The sequence below is a fragment of the Rhipicephalus microplus genome, chromosome 1, assembly GCF_043290135.1.
Source record: "Rhipicephalus microplus isolate Deutch F79 chromosome 1, USDA_Rmic, whole genome shotgun sequence".
NCBI classification, from domain to species: domain Eukaryota; kingdom Metazoa; phylum Arthropoda; class Arachnida; order Ixodida; family Ixodidae; genus Rhipicephalus; species Rhipicephalus microplus.
Window position 1 is genome coordinate 272,337,734 of NC_134700.1, and position 18,292 is coordinate 272,356,025.

At 44.6% G+C, this 18,292-nt stretch overlaps 1 protein-coding gene across 1 annotated transcript in view; it reads right to left on the reverse strand.

Moving 5' to 3' along the window:
• Window positions 1-2,303: 2,303 nt before the first annotated feature.
• Kap-alpha3 (karyopherin alpha3) overlaps window positions 2,304-18,292 on the reverse strand; it is a 51,094-nt gene continuing 35,105 nt past the window's right edge. The window contains exons 9-11 of the mRNA XM_037436100.2: window positions 12,360-12,464; window positions 10,717-11,043; window positions 2,304-6,343 (exon numbers count right to left, since the gene is read on the reverse strand). Of these exons, the coding sequence (XP_037291997.2) occupies window positions 6,248-6,343; window positions 10,717-11,043; window positions 12,360-12,464 (528 nt within the window). The 3' untranslated portion in view covers window positions 2,304-6,247. The remainder of the gene's footprint in view (window positions 6,344-10,716; window positions 11,044-12,359; window positions 12,465-18,292) is intronic.

Here is an 18,292-nt window from a genome sequence, read left to right on the forward strand (position 1 = left end):
CTCAATGTCCTTTGATATACACTCTACCATTGCCTGGTTTTCTTCTCTGGCCTTTGCTCCCGTCCACAAGTACACCAAACCAAGGAGTGTCATTTGCCCTGCCACTTTCCCGTTTAGCCATAAATGTTCCTTGCACTCCTGCTTGACCCTTTGCCAGTCTGTACTTTTATGAATGAATGCCCCAATATCACCCTCTTTGCTACTGCTTTCTTTTCTATTACAATATTCCCTCGCGTAGTCCGGATTGTTAGGAGATTGTTCCATGTCCCTAAGATGTGCTTCTACAAAACCGTATACCATCGGCCTCTCCTCCCTTAGCTCTTCTTCTATCTCTTAGCTGTCCTCTATCTTCGACTATACCAGCAGCGCCGCGGTGCAGAGAAAAGAGCGGGCCACGCCCACCTCTGGAAACACGCTCTCTCCTTGCAATTGGAACGGCTGGAAAGAAACCCACCATGCGCCCACCATCTCGGAGGCCATGGGTTGTAAGATGCCTAAACTGCAGATGGTCACTCAACCTCAATTTCTCGCTCTTTTTTACGCAACTGAAAAAATTTTGTGGCTGGTCAGGCGCATTCGTTGGAACATTTTATTGTATGTTGTGTTCCCAGGAGAAGCAGCAACATAGCTTTCTCGGATATATCACGTCCCGCTAACTTTCGCTCAAGTGCGACCAACATAAATTTCAGCCAGGGCTAGTGGAACAAAATTTTTTTTTTTCCCCTTGGATAGTACATGTCAAAACTTCGATTTAAATGTTACCCGGTCTTTCACTGTGACAGCAATTATGCGAATGTGAACACTCCCAGCGCGTAGAAAGTCCGAATGGACAAATTCACTCCGTGCATCTTATGTTTCTCATGCGACTGAAAGCCTGCGAGGGCCATCGAGGGTACCGGCAGCGACTGTGTACTTTAAAAAAGATATGGACACGAAAACTTTGGCTTCGCGTTTTCCTGGTGCGATGTTTCACAAAACAAGCCCAAAAGAAGCAGACACACAACAAATTTCTCCATTCTTGAAAATGGCCTATTAGTCATAACGCAACACATCATTTGATACAGCATGCAACAGATAATTAGTGATAGGCCCCTCATTATCGACCAGTTTCAGTTCGAGCTCCAAAAACGAGAAGCCGTCAAGTGCAACTATTGCCACCTAGCGTGTGCAGCTCTTGACCACAGAACACACAACCGCGACACGCTTTCGCACAGTCCGCATCAAGAATTATTTTCGAATAGGAAACGGGGCTACAGTGTCGCTAAACACAAAACTTTCAAAGCATGCGCCATGGCCTATTCAATTCAATTTCAATGAGGCCTATATGGCTTCAAAGGAGTCCATTGATCTCATTCCACAATCTACACTAGCCAAAAGTTTTGGCCTGGCAAAAACATACATGAAGGCACTAAATGCACCCTTAACACGCAAAAAAATGGCGGCTATGACGTCATCATAACTTCTTTATACTGACTGCAGCGTGGTGATGTGAGGAAAGTTGGGGATCCCCAACCTTTGAGGGTGTCAATATCACGGTGGACTAGAGCGCTCACGCAAACTTCAAAATAAATTTAAAATACCTTTCAAGCTATATTCGCTTTTGATATTTGCAAATGATATATACGCATGTCCACGGGAATCGACCCCACAGGCTATAACGGCCGCCAAATTTTGTCAGTACACCTTTAACACACCAATCGTCATCCCGGGCGCCTTTATGAGCAGGCTCACAAGTTTGCACATGCCATGACAGAGGTGAATTCCCTCCTTTCTAGACTGTTGCCCGGGAGTGCAAAAGCTGATGTCACAGTCTCGGCAGTGCATTTTTGAAGGGTCACGGATGTTACCAGCCCAGGGAGGACTATGACTGCACCGAAGAAGCATTCAGTAAAAAGGAAGGTCGCTTCGCTCGGTGCGGCGTGCATTTCCTTATGCCAGCGTTCTGTCGGATTAGGTCAGACCATGTGCTAAAGGAGTTTGTAACTAGCGTTACTTCTTAAAACATTCCAATTTGTGGCAAATGTATTTCCTGCTTCCCCTTTTGGCAACTCATAGTGCACTCTGTACACTGCATTGTGCGTAGTGTAGCAAGTACAACCTTCAGTGCCGTTAAAATCTTGTTGTGCTCGCACGAAGAACCACCCACACTCCCAAAATGGACTTTACGGCACACATGAAGTTTGAGACAGATTTACTACGATCCCCCCATAATTAGCACGATAAAAGTACACGATCCCCCCACAATAAAAGTACTACGATCCCCCCATAATTAGCACAATAAAAGTACACGCGTGCACAAATACTTCGATTATTAGGATCAGATTTTTTTTATTTGCCATGGCACCTCGGTTTACAAGGGGCATTTCAATTACCCTTTAATTTGCGTGCAAATTGAAATATGTCCTATAGAGTATAAAAATTTTCAATTTCAAGTAACTCTGTAAACCTAGAGGTAGCCTGCAAAGGAGTTTTAAAGGAGAAACGTCTTTGCAAGGAAAACAAATTTCGATTTCCACCAAAAAGAAATTTACAGGTAGTATTTGCTTTGCAGTTTATGTACAATGGTCCTCCTGGGAGTCATTTGTTTTCCTTACAAAGGCGCACCACGACATCTAAAGAGCATCGAGACGCCGGAAAAAAATATATATATATATGCACTGCACACAGTCCAGAAACGCACAGGGCACACCAGCTTGACAGGAAGATAACACATCAAAATAACAAGCACTACGCTTTCTTTGCCCGTGGTTGTGAGGCGCAAAACCTTCTGGTAGAGAAAAATAATTTAAGGCATACAGCCAATGACATTAGCTAATTACTGCCTGTCAGCTACTGTACACCCAAAAGAGACAATAGGTGCTCAAAGCAGAAATTTACCACACCTTGGTGAACTTGATCCGAACACTGAGTAAGCAAATATCTTGCATGCACCATGCGAGTGGTCACTGAAGATTCAATTTCAATAAGGCCTAAATGGAAGGAGTCCATTAATCTCATTCCACAAGAAATCTGCACTAGCCAAAAGTTTTGGCCTAGCAAAAACATACAGGGAGGCACTAAATGCACCCTTAACAATTATCACCGGCTTCTGAAAAAAAAACATGTGGCAGCCACTAGTAACAAGCATTTAGCAGCACGCCATGCACAGAGTGCTTCAAGTTCACCAAGCTGTGCCCAAACAATGTACACACATGCAGACAAACACACAACACCCCTGAAACACTAACAGGGGGGGGGGGGGGGGCAACAGAGAGGTTGAAACCACAGCAGGGTACACTGGTCTTGTAGTGCACTGTACGTTGCATGCCCACCAGAGCACACTACACAAGGCCCAGTGGGCAGAGGGGGAATACTACCAAAGAACAACACTAAAGACAGCCAGGCTCCACCTCTTGACAACACAATTGCACCCTGGTTTGACGATCCTTCAAGGCGAGAGAGAAACTGATTTTTTTTTTCTTTCTTCACACCGCATGTATCACAAGGCAGCGTTTCGATCCAGTTGAATGTGGACGTTTGGGAAGCTTTAAAAACGCAGCAATCGACAAGACACTGGTCTCTTACTTCCTGTAATTACACTGTTCTGCGCTTACACTGTTCCGACTGGATGACGCTCTTTCCAGTGAAGATAAACGGGTAATTTGAGCAATTTCACACTCCACACCTAGTGCACACTGCGAGTTATGAAAAATGGTGCCTTAAGAACTTTGCTGGCATTACGAAAGAAAAACAAAAAAAAGAGCCACATAATTTTTTTGTATACTTTGAAGATATGATGATCAGCCTGCTACTCTTGTTACTGATCAGCCTTGCCAGTTATAGAACACAGATTCCTGGATACGCCCATTACCTAGAAGAGAAGGGCACAGCCGCGCCAAGGATCCAATAGGGCTACCATTGATCCAGAAACAATGAACTCTATGACCATAGTTCTCGAAGGGCTCATGAAAAAATCTGGATGCAACAAGAAATATGCATGCGGCCAACATTTTGTCTGTGAAACCGCACAGCTATTGCATATTGACGTAAAAGGCCATAACACCCGAAGACAAAAACAGGTAGTAAAAAATTCAGTGCCAAATATAATACTAGCTTTAAAGTGGCCATCAAAACTTCTCACAGCACTCAAAACAATGAAGGAGCGATCATTTTTAATCGCCCAGATCACAACACACACAAGGAGAAAAAAATAATAAAGTCAAGGAAAAGCGTCTGGGTTTTTAGCAAGCTCAAAACAGAGCACAGCTGCAGAAGCAGCAATCGGGTTGTACAATTGTACATTATCTCTGCTCGTCTTGTGAATTATCTTGACGAAGGTCCTCCCGAATTGTGACACAACCATTGAGTGTGTCTTCACATGGCTTTACAATTTGTTATGCATAATTGAGTACAAATCCTACATTTATAAACACGTAATGTTTTGCTCAAGGCATAAAAAAAAAAAGATGGGGAGGGGTCAGTTCAAGCAAAACAGACTGATGCACAATCAAAAGTCAAGGTAAAGATTGCCCCTCAATGCCATGAATTAAAACAAACAAGAATGAGCTAACTCATTCTGGCTACATTGCTGCCACAAAAGAGTGCTGCAATGCAAGACCATGGCAAATATACTAGTATTTACATGGAAAGATGCATGCCAGCTGAAGGCATCGCTCAATCCTAGACGCTTTTTCCCTAGACTGTTTTGGGAGCTGCTCAGAAAACCCAGATGCTCTCAGCACAACTGCCACTGGGAAACACAAAACGGACTGAAGCAGCCACGCCTGGGTGCTTCGGAAAAACTAGTAAACTGCACAGAAGCAAGCAGCCACAGCAGTTCTTCAGCTTAAAACTCCACATGCTCACAGATTGGCACATCATGCTCGTCGGCTGTGTCCGGCAATTCCATTGCCACAATGGCAGCACTGCCTTCTCTTCATCCGTTGTCCACGAATTTTGTGCTCTTCTTTCTCTCTTTTTTCTTTCTTCTTTTTCGTCCACCGTCAAGGAAACATCGGCAAGCTTCCTGGAGAACTTAAGGCACCTGGATGAAAAACTGATCTTCAGCTATGCTGTTTTTCTTCTGCAGCTCTTGCTATTGCGCTCAATTCGTCCAGAGGTCCCACTCTTTCCAAAGAAAGTGCTTTGTCACTGCACAGCAGCCTTTGATCGCTATGTTGAACGACGTATATATCAGAAATTCAGCTTTAGCTAAACGATTATTTGCGTTCTTTGCAGGCCTGCTTTTTTTTTTCCACACAACTTTGCCTGAGTTTCTTCTAAGTGTGGATGGGCGATAATTACACACGTATATAATTACACACTAGTAGCTTCTCTCTCCTCCCATCTGGAAGATACTGAGGTATTACACCTGACATGAAACCATGATTCTTAAAAGCAATAACAAGCAAAAATCTGCACAGAAAACAAGTGTCAAAATACTTCTGTCCTCAAGCACTAAACTATATGTGCACGACCTACTTATCCGATAGTCTTTTCTTCCCCCTATTTTTGCTCATGTTTGCCAAGATCCAGCTTGCACGACGCAAGGATGTTGGGTACATTACACAGCACCTATGCAGAGGACAGGACGCCTGGAGCGACCCCACATGCACTAAGAACACGCAAAGACAGAAAGAAAAAAAAAATGGTGGAGCAAAGAAAGCAATTCATCAGTGCTTGGTCCATTTCTCTCCAAGTTAGCACCAGGCATGGTTGACAAAAGTGGAAAAGCAAGAAATAAAAAAAGAAAGAGAGAAACAGAAGGCAGCAAACCCATCTGAAGAAGTACAGCAAGGACAACCATGGACAAGGGGAGAAATAAAGGAAAGGGCAATGTGAACTGCTACAAACACCTCTCTACAGTCTAGCTTGACAAGAGGTGTCTTCACGAGATAAAGGGGAACTGACAATGACCTAGAGCGGTGACGAAAAACGTTCAATGGGGAGGGCCGTATGCCCCCGGCGATGGTCGGTGGTGGCCACCGCGAGAGGCGAGTTGAACATGCAGAAGCACTAGCAGGGGCGCTGCGCCACTGCCAACCTGCGCCACCTCTCAACGCAGAAGACGGCTGTTCCAAGGTGACGTGGCCCTTCGCCTCCACGCTCACTCTCCCACACACCAGTTGCAAGCACTACCACTCGTCTGTTGTTGCCAGCTACGCTTGCTGGAGTTGCGACATCTCCCTTCCCCTCTTGTCCTGGTAGCAGCTGCAGCAGCTCTTTCCGCCCTACCCGTGGTGGTCACGGGAGGCTCCGAGCATGGCCATCAGAACTTGAAGCCATCCGCGGGGATGGAAGCATTGGGATCAAACTGGTAGCCCTGGTCAGAGGCCTGCGGCACCACGTGGGGGTCCTCATCCACCTGCAACCAGAGGACGCAACCATTTGCACTTTCGAATTCCTAGACTGCTTTCATGAAAATTTTCTAGAATGCTGTGCACCCTGCCATTTCTGGTGCTAGAGGAAATCTTTCAAACCTTGCAGAGTTACACCAGTCGTTCATTTCAAACTGCTACTAATATTTGTTTGCGTTTTACAACCCAAAACCTCAATAAGGCAATGTAGAGTGCTATACAAAGACTCCAGAAACTTCGACCCCCTGAGTTCTTCAATGCGCGCCTACATCTAACTACACAGACCTCTAGCACTTCACCTCCAACGAAACGCGGTTGCCATGGCCGGGATTCAACCACTGGCCGTGACTTGCTTATCAGCAGTGAAGCACCATAACCACTAGACCACCCTGGATGGTCAACTTCCAACTACAGTCAAACCCAGTAATAAAGATCCCAGGTATGACGATTTGTTGGTTTTAACAACCATACTTCGGTGCACTGAAGCTGCGTCCACATGTAGCGTCCTCCATTTACAACGAACACTTCAGGCGCGGTTGTTACAAATGTATGGTGCATAGTATGATGCGAAAAAATGTTAAAACGGACCTTCCAATGATGAGAGAGGCACGCTCTGGTTTACTTGCGACAAAGATATCAGATCAGTGATCACCGCACGCAAATTTCCGACGGTTCGAGCAAGGTCGTTCACTTTCTAGGCGTTTATTCAGAAACAGAATGTCGGAGAGGAAAAAAAATTCAGATGGCAGCAGGGTCTTGGGATCAGCGTTCGCGTGGCAACCTTTTCAACCTTTTCTAATGTCGTTCCCTGCAGCTACGACTGCCTACAATAAACTAAACAATACCTTGTAACACAAGCGGCGATAGCTGCAGTAACTTTTTGACACACAAATATTCACTAGGACCCTCAACTCATCGGTGTTAAAATGTGCTGCGAAAAGCCTTCCATCTTTTCAACAATGGCTGAGACCGGTCGATCAATTTACGACTTTCGTGCGACTGCGGCGATGCCTTTATGAATAAACAAAGAACGACGGCGTGACTGCCAGTGATGAACATGTCATCATGATTCATCGGCAAAAACCTTATCAAAGGCACCTGCAGCTATATACCTGCTTACTTGCGCATGTGACGGTGCAGATTGATAATGGCACTAGTGCACCATAGTGCTGTTAGCAATTTTGTCACCACTCGGTTGTGCAAGACCGCTATAAAGTGGACGTCACTTTGCATAAAGTAAAAGTAGCTTGGTGAACTTAGAGCGCTGCTGTCATCGAGAAGCATCGATACAATGACAGCAAGCATATAATGCTTGTGTTATTAGGCGACATACTAAGCATACCATACATCGTAATGCAGGGCAGTCAAGCTACACGGAGCAGTGCCTGCTGCTTGCAAAATGCTCGTCTTCGCCATGTTGAAAGAACAGAGCAATGACCACCCTCGTGCTGTTAGGAAATGGGTGTCGTAGTATCCCACCGATGGCACCACTGCTAGGACTGGGGTCGCGTGGCCAGTGCGAACACATGCAAATGTGCTCGGAGCAGTCATGAGGACGAGTTGGAAGACAAAGAATACTTTATACAGAGTATTTACATGTTGACGGTCTCAACTCTCAAAGAACAGGCAGGGTGCTCATCGGTGTGCCGGATTAAATGGGAACGATGGTGTCCAGCCCCACCTTGTCCTCCCCATGTGGTGACAAAAGTCCACCAATCCTGCACAACTTGCTGGATCATGATGATGGTCATGCCTGGGCCTGCAAGGGTGAATACCTGGTTGCTGACGTAAGAACGCGAGGTGGGTCATTGACCGCACAGGTAATCTTGTTGAGAAGTAGATGGCTCGCTGCCAGCTTCAGTCGCACCTGGATGGGGCAAGTCTGGTGTGACGAGATCAGCATGATGGCAGACAGTATGCACCGCACGTGCGCGGGGCTTTATTGTTGATACCACTCAGTAATATTGCTTTGCGGTCGTTGCACCCAGCGTAGGAATGTTGCTTTGCATAGAATGACGACAGCCGTCGGTGGCCAGCAAGATAGCGACACAATAGTGTAGTCTAGAAAGGTGAAGCAGGCACAAAGAAGATACGAACTCACACAGAACTCTATACCACTTTATATGCCAGCAATAGGCCTGGCAGTGACGGCCTGAGCCGGGCAGGCGACTAGACAGGGATGATTAGCTACATGCGACGGCATTACATGCGAAACAATGTCAGTTCATCATAAAGGCAGTTTAATTTACTCATGCGCACGCAGCGGGCGTCACTTCAAGACACGAAAAGGCTTATTAATTGTTACCAAAGCGGCTGTTAGCGCTTCAATAAAAATGCGAAGAGAGGAAGGAATTGGTCACTAAGTGCAGGTTTTAAAGGAGAGTCCATATACCATGAACTACTGATATAACACTTTTCCTGCATTTCTGAGTGCGTTATAAACGGGTTAGAGTGAACAACAAATAAGCAGTAAACCAGGAAGTGTCCCTTAAAACATCAGTTAAAGAAATAATAAAAATTGCACTCTTTATGCCTTCTTAGGCTTAGCTACTTGATGGCTTGGGGTGGTTGCATCTGAAAAAAATTGAAGCCTTCAATTGATTCTCCCTTCCTTAGTCACATTTATAGCTTTCGCCACTCGATTTTCCGGACTTTACAACGCTAAATGCAGACTGGAAGACACTACCGATGCCGCCAATTTGATTGTTTTGGCACTCTTGAACCCACCGTGCCGTGGCTGCTGTACCCTCGAAACTACAAATGCCGCAATGCAGTCACGCCGATCCGTTGACATCCGTAGATTTGTCAAACCTGTGGCCACAGCCGCATGGTGCTGTGCTGCTCTCCGACCCTGGAAAAAGCTACGCTGCAGTTAGCATGCTTACAGACTCGTGGCAGGCGGTTATGCAACAGACCTTCCAGAACCGTTTTTGCCACGCGAGCTTCATACTGGACGCCAAAACAGCTGTCTCAACCACAGTGTGAACAGTGTGAGCGATGAACCTCCACCCACTGATGTTGCCGTCGACGATCTGCACGCTGCCGTTGTTTTGGTTCCAGCCGGGATAACATTTGAGGGCTTTGACACTGATGAAAACCTCGAATTAACTAATGACGAAATCATCCGTCAAGTTACAGAGGATTCCGACACCGAGATCGAAGAGGCAGCACCTACACAGCCAAAGAGCTCGAGATTGACGCGCGCACTGACACTGTCATCGGTGTACAGCAACAGCAGGACATTAGCTCAAATTAAGGCAGGCAGACATCATCGCGGGCAAGTGGAATGTCGTTCAAACAGAAATAACCTTTTTTTTTGTGCCCCTAAGTGTTTACAAATGTGGTAGTGCCGGCCACATCGAATTTTTTGCTTCTTTCGTTATTTTTTTTTAATATAGACAACTGTTTTCAGAGCACCTAAACTAAACGATGCATTTGCTAATTGCAATAAAAATCCTGTACTCCTGCCTTGACTTTCTCCATCAGTGGAAAAATACCCATTAAAGAGTGTGTTTATCTTGCATTCGTTTTTCTGGACTGCCCGATTTTCCAGATGGCGGCCTAGTTTTCCAGACTGCCTAATTTTCCGGACATTTTCGCCGTCCCTTTAGGGTCCTAGAAATCGGATGTTAACTGCAAGCTAAATAAATGCCCCCATCCCCGAAGGGAATCGTTAATAAATGCGAATGCATTTCTTGCGCCGAGAGGGTACCATTGCTGTCAGACATTTGCTTTTACCTACTTATGCAATGACCTTGAGAGGTGCCCAGCCAGCGAATGGTCGAGAGTGAGCAGCGAGCGGACGAGTAAGCAAGGCGTCAGCGTTCTTGGCTCGGTGTTGGTATTTCACAGCAGCGTCTTGAGCACACATTTTCGGATGTTCTTAGGCACCCAGCCAGCGAACCGTCATTAGTGAGGCACTAGCGGACGGGAGATTGGGGCGAACGGAGGAGAAAGAGCAAACGACCAGAAAAGGAGCGGCGAAGCACTGCACCCACACTCTCCTGCACTCTCTCGCATCACATGCTCAGGTTGCTAGGGGCGAGGATATGCATGTGCTTGCAGATGTTGCTATGGTAGAGGGAGTGAGAGCAGAGAGATAACACCTGCCAGCGTGCAGACAATGCTGGATGCCTAAGAAATGCATTCGCATTTAAAATCTGAAGGTATGTGAATCTTCAAGGTTATCTACAAGTGGCAAGAGTAGAACAAGCAGAAAAGCGATCAAGTAATGACATGTCACAAAACTAAAATGCATTTTGTTAATGAAGAATACTATGAAAAAAACAACAAAGTAAAAGATAATTTAGTAATTCATTACTCCTATACGTGCTAACGGGTTTGACATCAAGAACAGGATAAAAACAAAATGTTGACTCACATCATCCGAGAAGTACTGGTCGATGATCTCATAGGCCAGCTTGTATATGTCTTCATTTTCATGGTTCTGAAGGGCCTCGATCTTGTCGAGGCCACCACACTCCTCAATGCTGCTGGCGACGGCGTAGAACTGGGTGCCGGCGATCTTGAGGATGTTGTTGAGACCGTCTAGAACAACCTGCACCACCTGCGGATCTCGCACAGTCAGCAGGTTACACAGAGGTGCCACAACTCCTTGCTCCACTAAGTAGGACACCTGGACCTTGGTGCCACTAATGGTCAAGTTGGAGATGGCCCAAGCTGCTTCCTTCTGCGTCTGGAACTCTCCCTGAACAGAATGATAAATAAAAAGCTCCGATTCAAACTTCATGCATAAGGTATGCCATTTGGCTCCAAGAAATATTCTGGAGAAAGACTTGTTGGGCTTGCTGGTGTGTCCTCATCGTTGTTCAAGTACACTAATGCAGTAGAACTTCAATCATAACATCACCTGGTTTTGTGACGACCCGCATTTTACAATGAATCGGTTTGCCAGAAAAATACGCATAGAAATAATGCATTAGGAACCTTGGTTATATGATGAAATTTTACGCCGACCCCACATCTTATGAGGGATCTCTGATTTTGTCCGAGAGAAAAAAAACAACAACAGACCTTCATTTCACAAATTCTTCAGTATAACGAAGTATTACTCCATAGAAGCACATGTACTGTATTTACTTGCATAATGAACCCACTCGCATAATGAACCCCCATCTCTATCTTGGTCCTTGAAAAAAGAAAAAAAAAATTTAATGTATCTGTTCATTTGATTTCAACATGATAGCTAGTGCCGTTGACGAATATAAAAAATAACAACACAATCAAAGTCAAACTTTAGTTTGAGTCTGAGTGACAGCACTTCGTGCCCTTTCACCATTTAACTACATAAGATTAGTGTCAAAATAAGAAGAAACGTCACCACTGTACAGCTGGTTGTATCGCTATTTATTAAGGGAAGGGTGCACGCAATACTTTGCGATTTTTAAAAAATTTGGGGGAGATTCAAAGTAGAAGGGGCGGTCAACCTATATTCCAGTTTATGATATATTTTTAGTTTTTCGATTATGAGATGCCCGAATTATACGACGGTTCGGCACGGTCCCCTGAGAGTCATATGATCAGGGTTCCACTGTACAGAGTAACGGAGACATACAACACAGGCACTTTTTCGCACCGGTGTTGTAGGTCTACATGTTTATAGCTGTGTGTAGGCACTCCACTATGAAAATCGCTGCAAAAACTGATTACTAGAACACATGTAATTCGTAGCATGATGTCAGATTTCAAACTATATTTTCATTCAAACTGTTATGCACAATGAAGGAGCTTGTCCAGCTGAGCCTTTGACTCTCATAAAATGCAATGTGGTAAATATTTATCCATTAGAAAGATAGAAGCCCATATGACACTATTATAATCATTTTCTTGGTCACCTGATGCAGTAACTGAAAGACTGTGTAGCCACCAGTGGCTTAGGAGGCCTGAATTACTCTTCACTGACGCAAGACATTTGACGTGCTAGGGCAACAAGGTGAATGAGAAATGCTATATAAATAATCATGACCACGACCTTTTATACGGAGGAGAAACAAAAATGCGTACCTTACTGAGATGATGGATAATCATTGGAATCAAACCGGCATCAATCACAGCTTGGACCTGCTGGTTGTTACCAGCAGTGATGTTTGACAGGAACCACACCGCCTCCTGAAAGGAAATAGAGGGAGCATAAATTAAGGGGGGCTGACACACAAAATTTCGTAGCTGAGATAGTCTGCGAAATCCCGTGAACATGCGTATATCATTTATAAAATATCAACAGCAAATATAGCTTCGAAAGAATTTTACATGAAATTTTGAATATGCATTTTGATGATACTGACATCATCAAAAGTGACCTCACGCCCCACGTTGCCAAGCTGCAGTCAAGAAAACAAGTTATGATGGCGTCATAGCCACATTTGTCCCAGCAGTCTATATACTCCTTGGTGGCTGCGGCATACGTGCTGAAAGTTTCGTGTTTGGCGACACATATGTGTGTGTTCCCCCTCCCCCCCTCTAAAGGACTTCTTGATGCGGACCAGGCGGAGTGTGTCACAGTTGAGTACCGCACCAGCCAGTGGGTAGTTGCACCTAGCAGCTTGTCGTTTTTGGAGCTCACTAAAAGCGCAACTGTTGGTAATGAAGAGCCTCTAATTATTTATCTGTCGCACACTGCAGCAAACGATGTACCAGGCTCCAGAAACAAATTGTAGAAAAAAAAACGCGAGACTAACTTTTGTTCATTACCCTTTTGGGGGGACACGGGTCTTTCAGATGAAAAATATTGCGAAAAAAAGATCGGTATTTTGAAAGTGGCATTTTCATCAGATAAAAGCACTGCCACGTGTCCTCACAAAGTTTGCCGCGTCATGGATAAATATTTAGGCTGCAATACCAATTTATGTAAGCACCTTGATCTATATTTTCAGTGAAAGAAGCGATAGCTTGCCGCTGAACCGAGCAAGCTATCGCGGCCATATCGATAATGTCGGAAAAAACTATTTTTCTTCTTGAAGTTCCCACCAAAATTTCATTCGTACGCCTGTTTACTGTGTAGTAATTAATACCGTGTAGAAAAAATGTTTCAGCGCGCGACTCCATTGGCCTATTCTGTACAAATGACTAAATGCTGTCCTGTGATTGCTACAGCTGCTTGGTGTGGTCTGCTGCCGCGCGTCGACGCGCTTGAGAAGCATAGTGCGACACCACTCTGGAAATCGCTTGCGTGCAACGATGTACGAATATAAATTTGGCAAGAAAAGAAACCGAGCGCGTTACAACTTCAATAGGGCCCGGTCCTGTCGAAGAACTCAGCTACAACTACTTGCCGGCAACCTCAAGCGAAGGCCGCGTCAACTCTGAGGTGAAAAGCAGCGAGCTAAGCCTAATGGGCGTCGCCTGCCGATGGTGATCGGATAAGTGCCGTTTGTCACGACAAAAAGATGCTTCCGCAAGCAGAATTGCTTCAACAGCAGAAAGAAGCAGAGGATAAACTTCAACAGCTTGCACAAACGTCGGCAACGAAAAGGAAATTGCACATGTCTGCAAGTGTCAACGACGGTGCGGACGGACCGGCGGTGGTGGAGTTGCGCTCTTTTATTGTCCGTGAAGAAGCGATGAGCACTTTTTTCTTGCGCATGAAGTGCACTCTGTGTGGCGGCTCCACGACTTTGGACACAGACGAGCGAGATTGCGGCATTGCTGTCAAGCTTCTCAAAATTTGCGAGAAGTGCGGCGATGTTTTTTCCAAGTAGAGCTCCCCACGCACAAAAAACGGCATGACAGTGAGTCTTTTCATCGTGAACCTTCTGTCCACTCGTGAAATGATGAGCACAGAGAATCTTCAGACGGCAATAAATGATATTTTCGGTGAAATTAATATATCGCACCGCAGCCTTTATACTAAAACGTGGCAGAACTATCTGAAGAAGCTGGCACCCGCGGCCTCGATAGCGGCACAATAACCGATGAATGAATGCGCGGCATCTGTGAAAACGCTACACATTAGCTATATATCGGTAATTCCGCCAATATCACAATATCTTACGATGGCACGTGGACGACACGCGGCCATTCGACACATTGGAGTCGACACCATCATCAAACTGTTTCAGTAGTTGTGTTCAACTATGTTGTGTCTGGCAACTTACGTGCAGGTTGTGCACGCGGCCTGAAGCTGGACAACACGGATTATGTAAATTAGAAGGCAAACCATCTGTGCCAAAAAAAAGTCAGTGAAATGGAAGTTGAAGCAGTGCTAATAATTTTTCAGAGGTCACTTCAGATGCACCAACTGAGGTACACCGCAGCCTTCTCGGTGATAGTCTATCATTTCTAGCGCTCAAGCAAGCACAAGTATATAGATTCGTGCCAATAAAAAAAGAATATTGCATTATTCACGCTCTAAAAAGAATGGGCACGGCCCTGCGTGCACATTGCGAAACACAAGGGCTCAGCTTCAGAAGCTTCAGGAGGCAAAGCCAAATTGACCGGCGACTTCATAACCAAACTTAGTTCGTATTATGGATGGGCATAGAAGTAAAATAAAGGGAATGTAAAGGACATGCGGAAAGCTGTCACGGCAACATATCGCCGCATAACGTCCAATGACAAGGTTTCTGACCACAGTCTTTGCCCGTCAGGTCCCAGTCTTGGTGCCGTCAGAATGCTGCTTAAGCAAAAAGTGAGCCCATTCCAAAGCACCGATATAATTTGCCTTTGCATGTTTGAGAAGCCCTTTGCCCAGCGTATGAGTGCTTTTCAGAAGAAAAACTGCTTTAAAGGTACCAGCGCAGCATGACACTAAACAATAACGAATGCTTACATTCAATGATTTTGGCATTAGCTCCAAAAGAACAGCGTGCCTCGCTTTTTGCTGTCGAAGCTGCTGTGGCTGAGGCAGTGATAAACTTTAATTCAGGGAATGCGAAAACTTCCTCAGGCATACTACAGGGGGGCTTCATTTGAGTTCGGGCCTACCAAACAGCCAGAGAATGCATGAGAAAGATAACCGGAATGCAGCAGCATCAGCGCACAAGCGCGGATTTGCAGAAAATCGACAACAAATTTTGAAGAAGCGTCTCTCTGGTAGCTTGCACCAGAGAGACTACATCTCTGGTGGCTACTGATCATTTAGCTAAGTGAATGTGCCATTATTTCTGGTTAGATCTGAATATGGGCCTTGTTTGTTTGAGTTTATTTTCTCAAGAGTTCTCAACTCTTTGCAACCATTAAGGAGCGATTTTTCAGTAACCAGAGCACCTAGAATTGTCATTCTTGCTGCAGCGCGTAGTCAAATAAATGGTTTCCAGAAGGGTAGGAGCACATTTTTGCATTTCTGTGTCAGAGTCTCTTTATTGTTCATTTATTCAAACAATTGATTAGCAGCATGTTTAGCAGTAAGATTTCATGAGCTGTATAATTGCTAATAGATGTCATAGCAAAAAAGTATTCCTACCATTGTGAACCTCATGTTTCCTAGTATCAAACCATGTTTATAAACCAAGATTTTGATAAGTAGTTATTGAACTATAGTTCCAAGACACATCAATTAATTATAAATTAACAGAGCAGCTAATTGACACATGTAAAAACAAGGTGCATATTTGCCATGTGCAAAAAAAAACTTGATAATGCTAAATAATTTCATCAACTTTGGTAAAGAAAATCACAATTTACAAAACGGGCCCACTTCCCTTTAAGCCGCGAACAGCCGAGCCTACATATAGTTGAAGCAATACTTCTTTGCAGACTAGTAGTTGGTTCATGCTTGGTTAATACAGTTGGTAGTCTGCGCTCTTTTCTGTCTCATTTTTTTTTTAGCTTGCGCAGCAAGTCGTGTTTTCTACATATAATCTAAAAACAACGAGCAGCAAAAAGCCCGCTGAACGGAAAGTATTTAACATTAGAGCACCAGCATTAAAATCACCACCGTTTCTCAATTTAATTACCTTTAATATTTAAAAGGAGACACTGGCCTTGACAAGTTCTGTAAGGCTAGTCAGGTTGCTAAAAAAAATGTGAAGCAGAGAAATTTCTGCAGGAATTTCTAAAAGAAATCTTCAACAATAGATTATATTTCAGCATCTACCAAGCTGACATATTTCAAGATTCCCGATTCAAAGTGATCTTGCTAAAATTAGCAGAGTTGCACAATTAATTTATGTCAAGACTGGCTGGCCTCATCTTGCATGATGACATCACTCTCTAGTATGCACGTTAGGAAATAAAACTGATAATCTAATTAGACTAGTACATAGTACAGGTAAACTTCATAAGAAAGTCACTGAAATTGGCAATTTATATAGTTATATCAAAACTTCGTTTACTGAACTCAGTCATTCCATGCTAGGTAGGATGCATTCTTCTATTGAAAATGCTCAAGAATACTTTACTAATGTGGCGGTCGTTACGGAAAAAAAAAAAGACAATTTTGTAGACTCTCAGTTCCTGCTATCACACTTTGATGCCGCAATGTGCCACTGCACCTATTCTGCTGCCGTCGCTTGTAATAAAAATGTTGGGTGTTGCCTACAGTAGCGCAATGCTGATGCTATCATGTTACCCAGCTGAACTATTTTCACTCTACTCTACTCAGTCCAACAAACATACACTGAACTCTCATTAAACGAAACTCGGCTAGACGGAAAAGTCGCATAAACGAAACTATCTAGGCACATTTGGTTCGTCTCCTATTTATTTAATGATAAAAGTTTCGGGTAATCAGATCATTTTTTTTTTTCGCTTAAATCGGTTAAATGAAACTAAAACAGGCAAAAATCCATTAACGGCGGAGGTGCCCACGACAGTCTTGCAACCATGAAACACAGACCAAAGCTAGCCTAGCCAAGCCAATGCAGCGATAGACGTCTCGTCGTGAACTTGAGATGGAACAAAAAGAAAAAAAAACGGCAACACGATGCACTTTCGCTCGCAAATAAAGTAAAAATTATTCAAGAACTTCACCGCAACGACCTTTCGAAGACGGATATTGCGAAAAAGTTCAATATTCCCAAGTCCACGCTGTCGAGGATACTAAAAAAACAAAGGGAAGGTTGAAGAAGCTGTAAAGCTTGGGAACTTCGCTACGGACAGAATACGGATGAGAATGACAGCATACAAAGAAATCGAAGATGTTATTTCCTATGGTTCAAGCGAGCACGCAGTGCGAACTTCCTGATCAGCGGCCCCATTTCGGAAGAGAAGGCCAAAAAGATTGCTACTGAGATGTAGATTAAGGACTTCCAGGTGAACAATGGCTGAGTGAGCCGTTTGAGTGTGACCAGCTAGCCACTCGGCATACCTTGGGTTGTCCTCCTTCAGCCCTAGCTGGCAGCCCAAACAAAAGTTCAATAGGACGACGAAGTCGAGCACATAACCCATGAATAAATAGTTCAATCACGGTCCCTAAACAAATATGGGATGAGTGGCTTCTGGTCAGCCAAGTCCCATCAAAGGAAACGGCGATATTTCCAGGATTTCCATAGTTGAGTTCGGAATGCACCGTTTTCACGGTGCTCGCGCAGTCGACAATAACGCGCGGCAGCCTCTTGCGCGGCAGGGTTCATTTTCAATTTCACATAATCCTGGTATGTCTTGGTGTGCAGGCCTTTCCGTGAAATATTTAGGGCGGAAAAAATATCGTTGAGCGCAGTTTGCCCGTTTCCTGTGCTCATTGCTGCGCGAACCGCGAGCACGTTAATTTCGAAGGGGCCGTGCGCTGCGTCCCCCCCCTGCTCTCGACGAGCTCCATACGGTCCTCAGTTTACCGCACTCGTCACATGTGAGAACAAGTTTTGTGGCTATGCCATATTCGCGGTCTTCCTTGGAGATTCTGCCAGGCCCACCACACACCGCACTTCATACACTGAAGAAGTTCGTTGACCAACTCTAAGCTAACGACGGTGAACGGCGTACCAGGCGTTGCGGCTCCATCCGAGTCTCGAAAAAAAGACCGCTTGTGTTTTGTGACAGACTTCGATGAAAGATCTTGC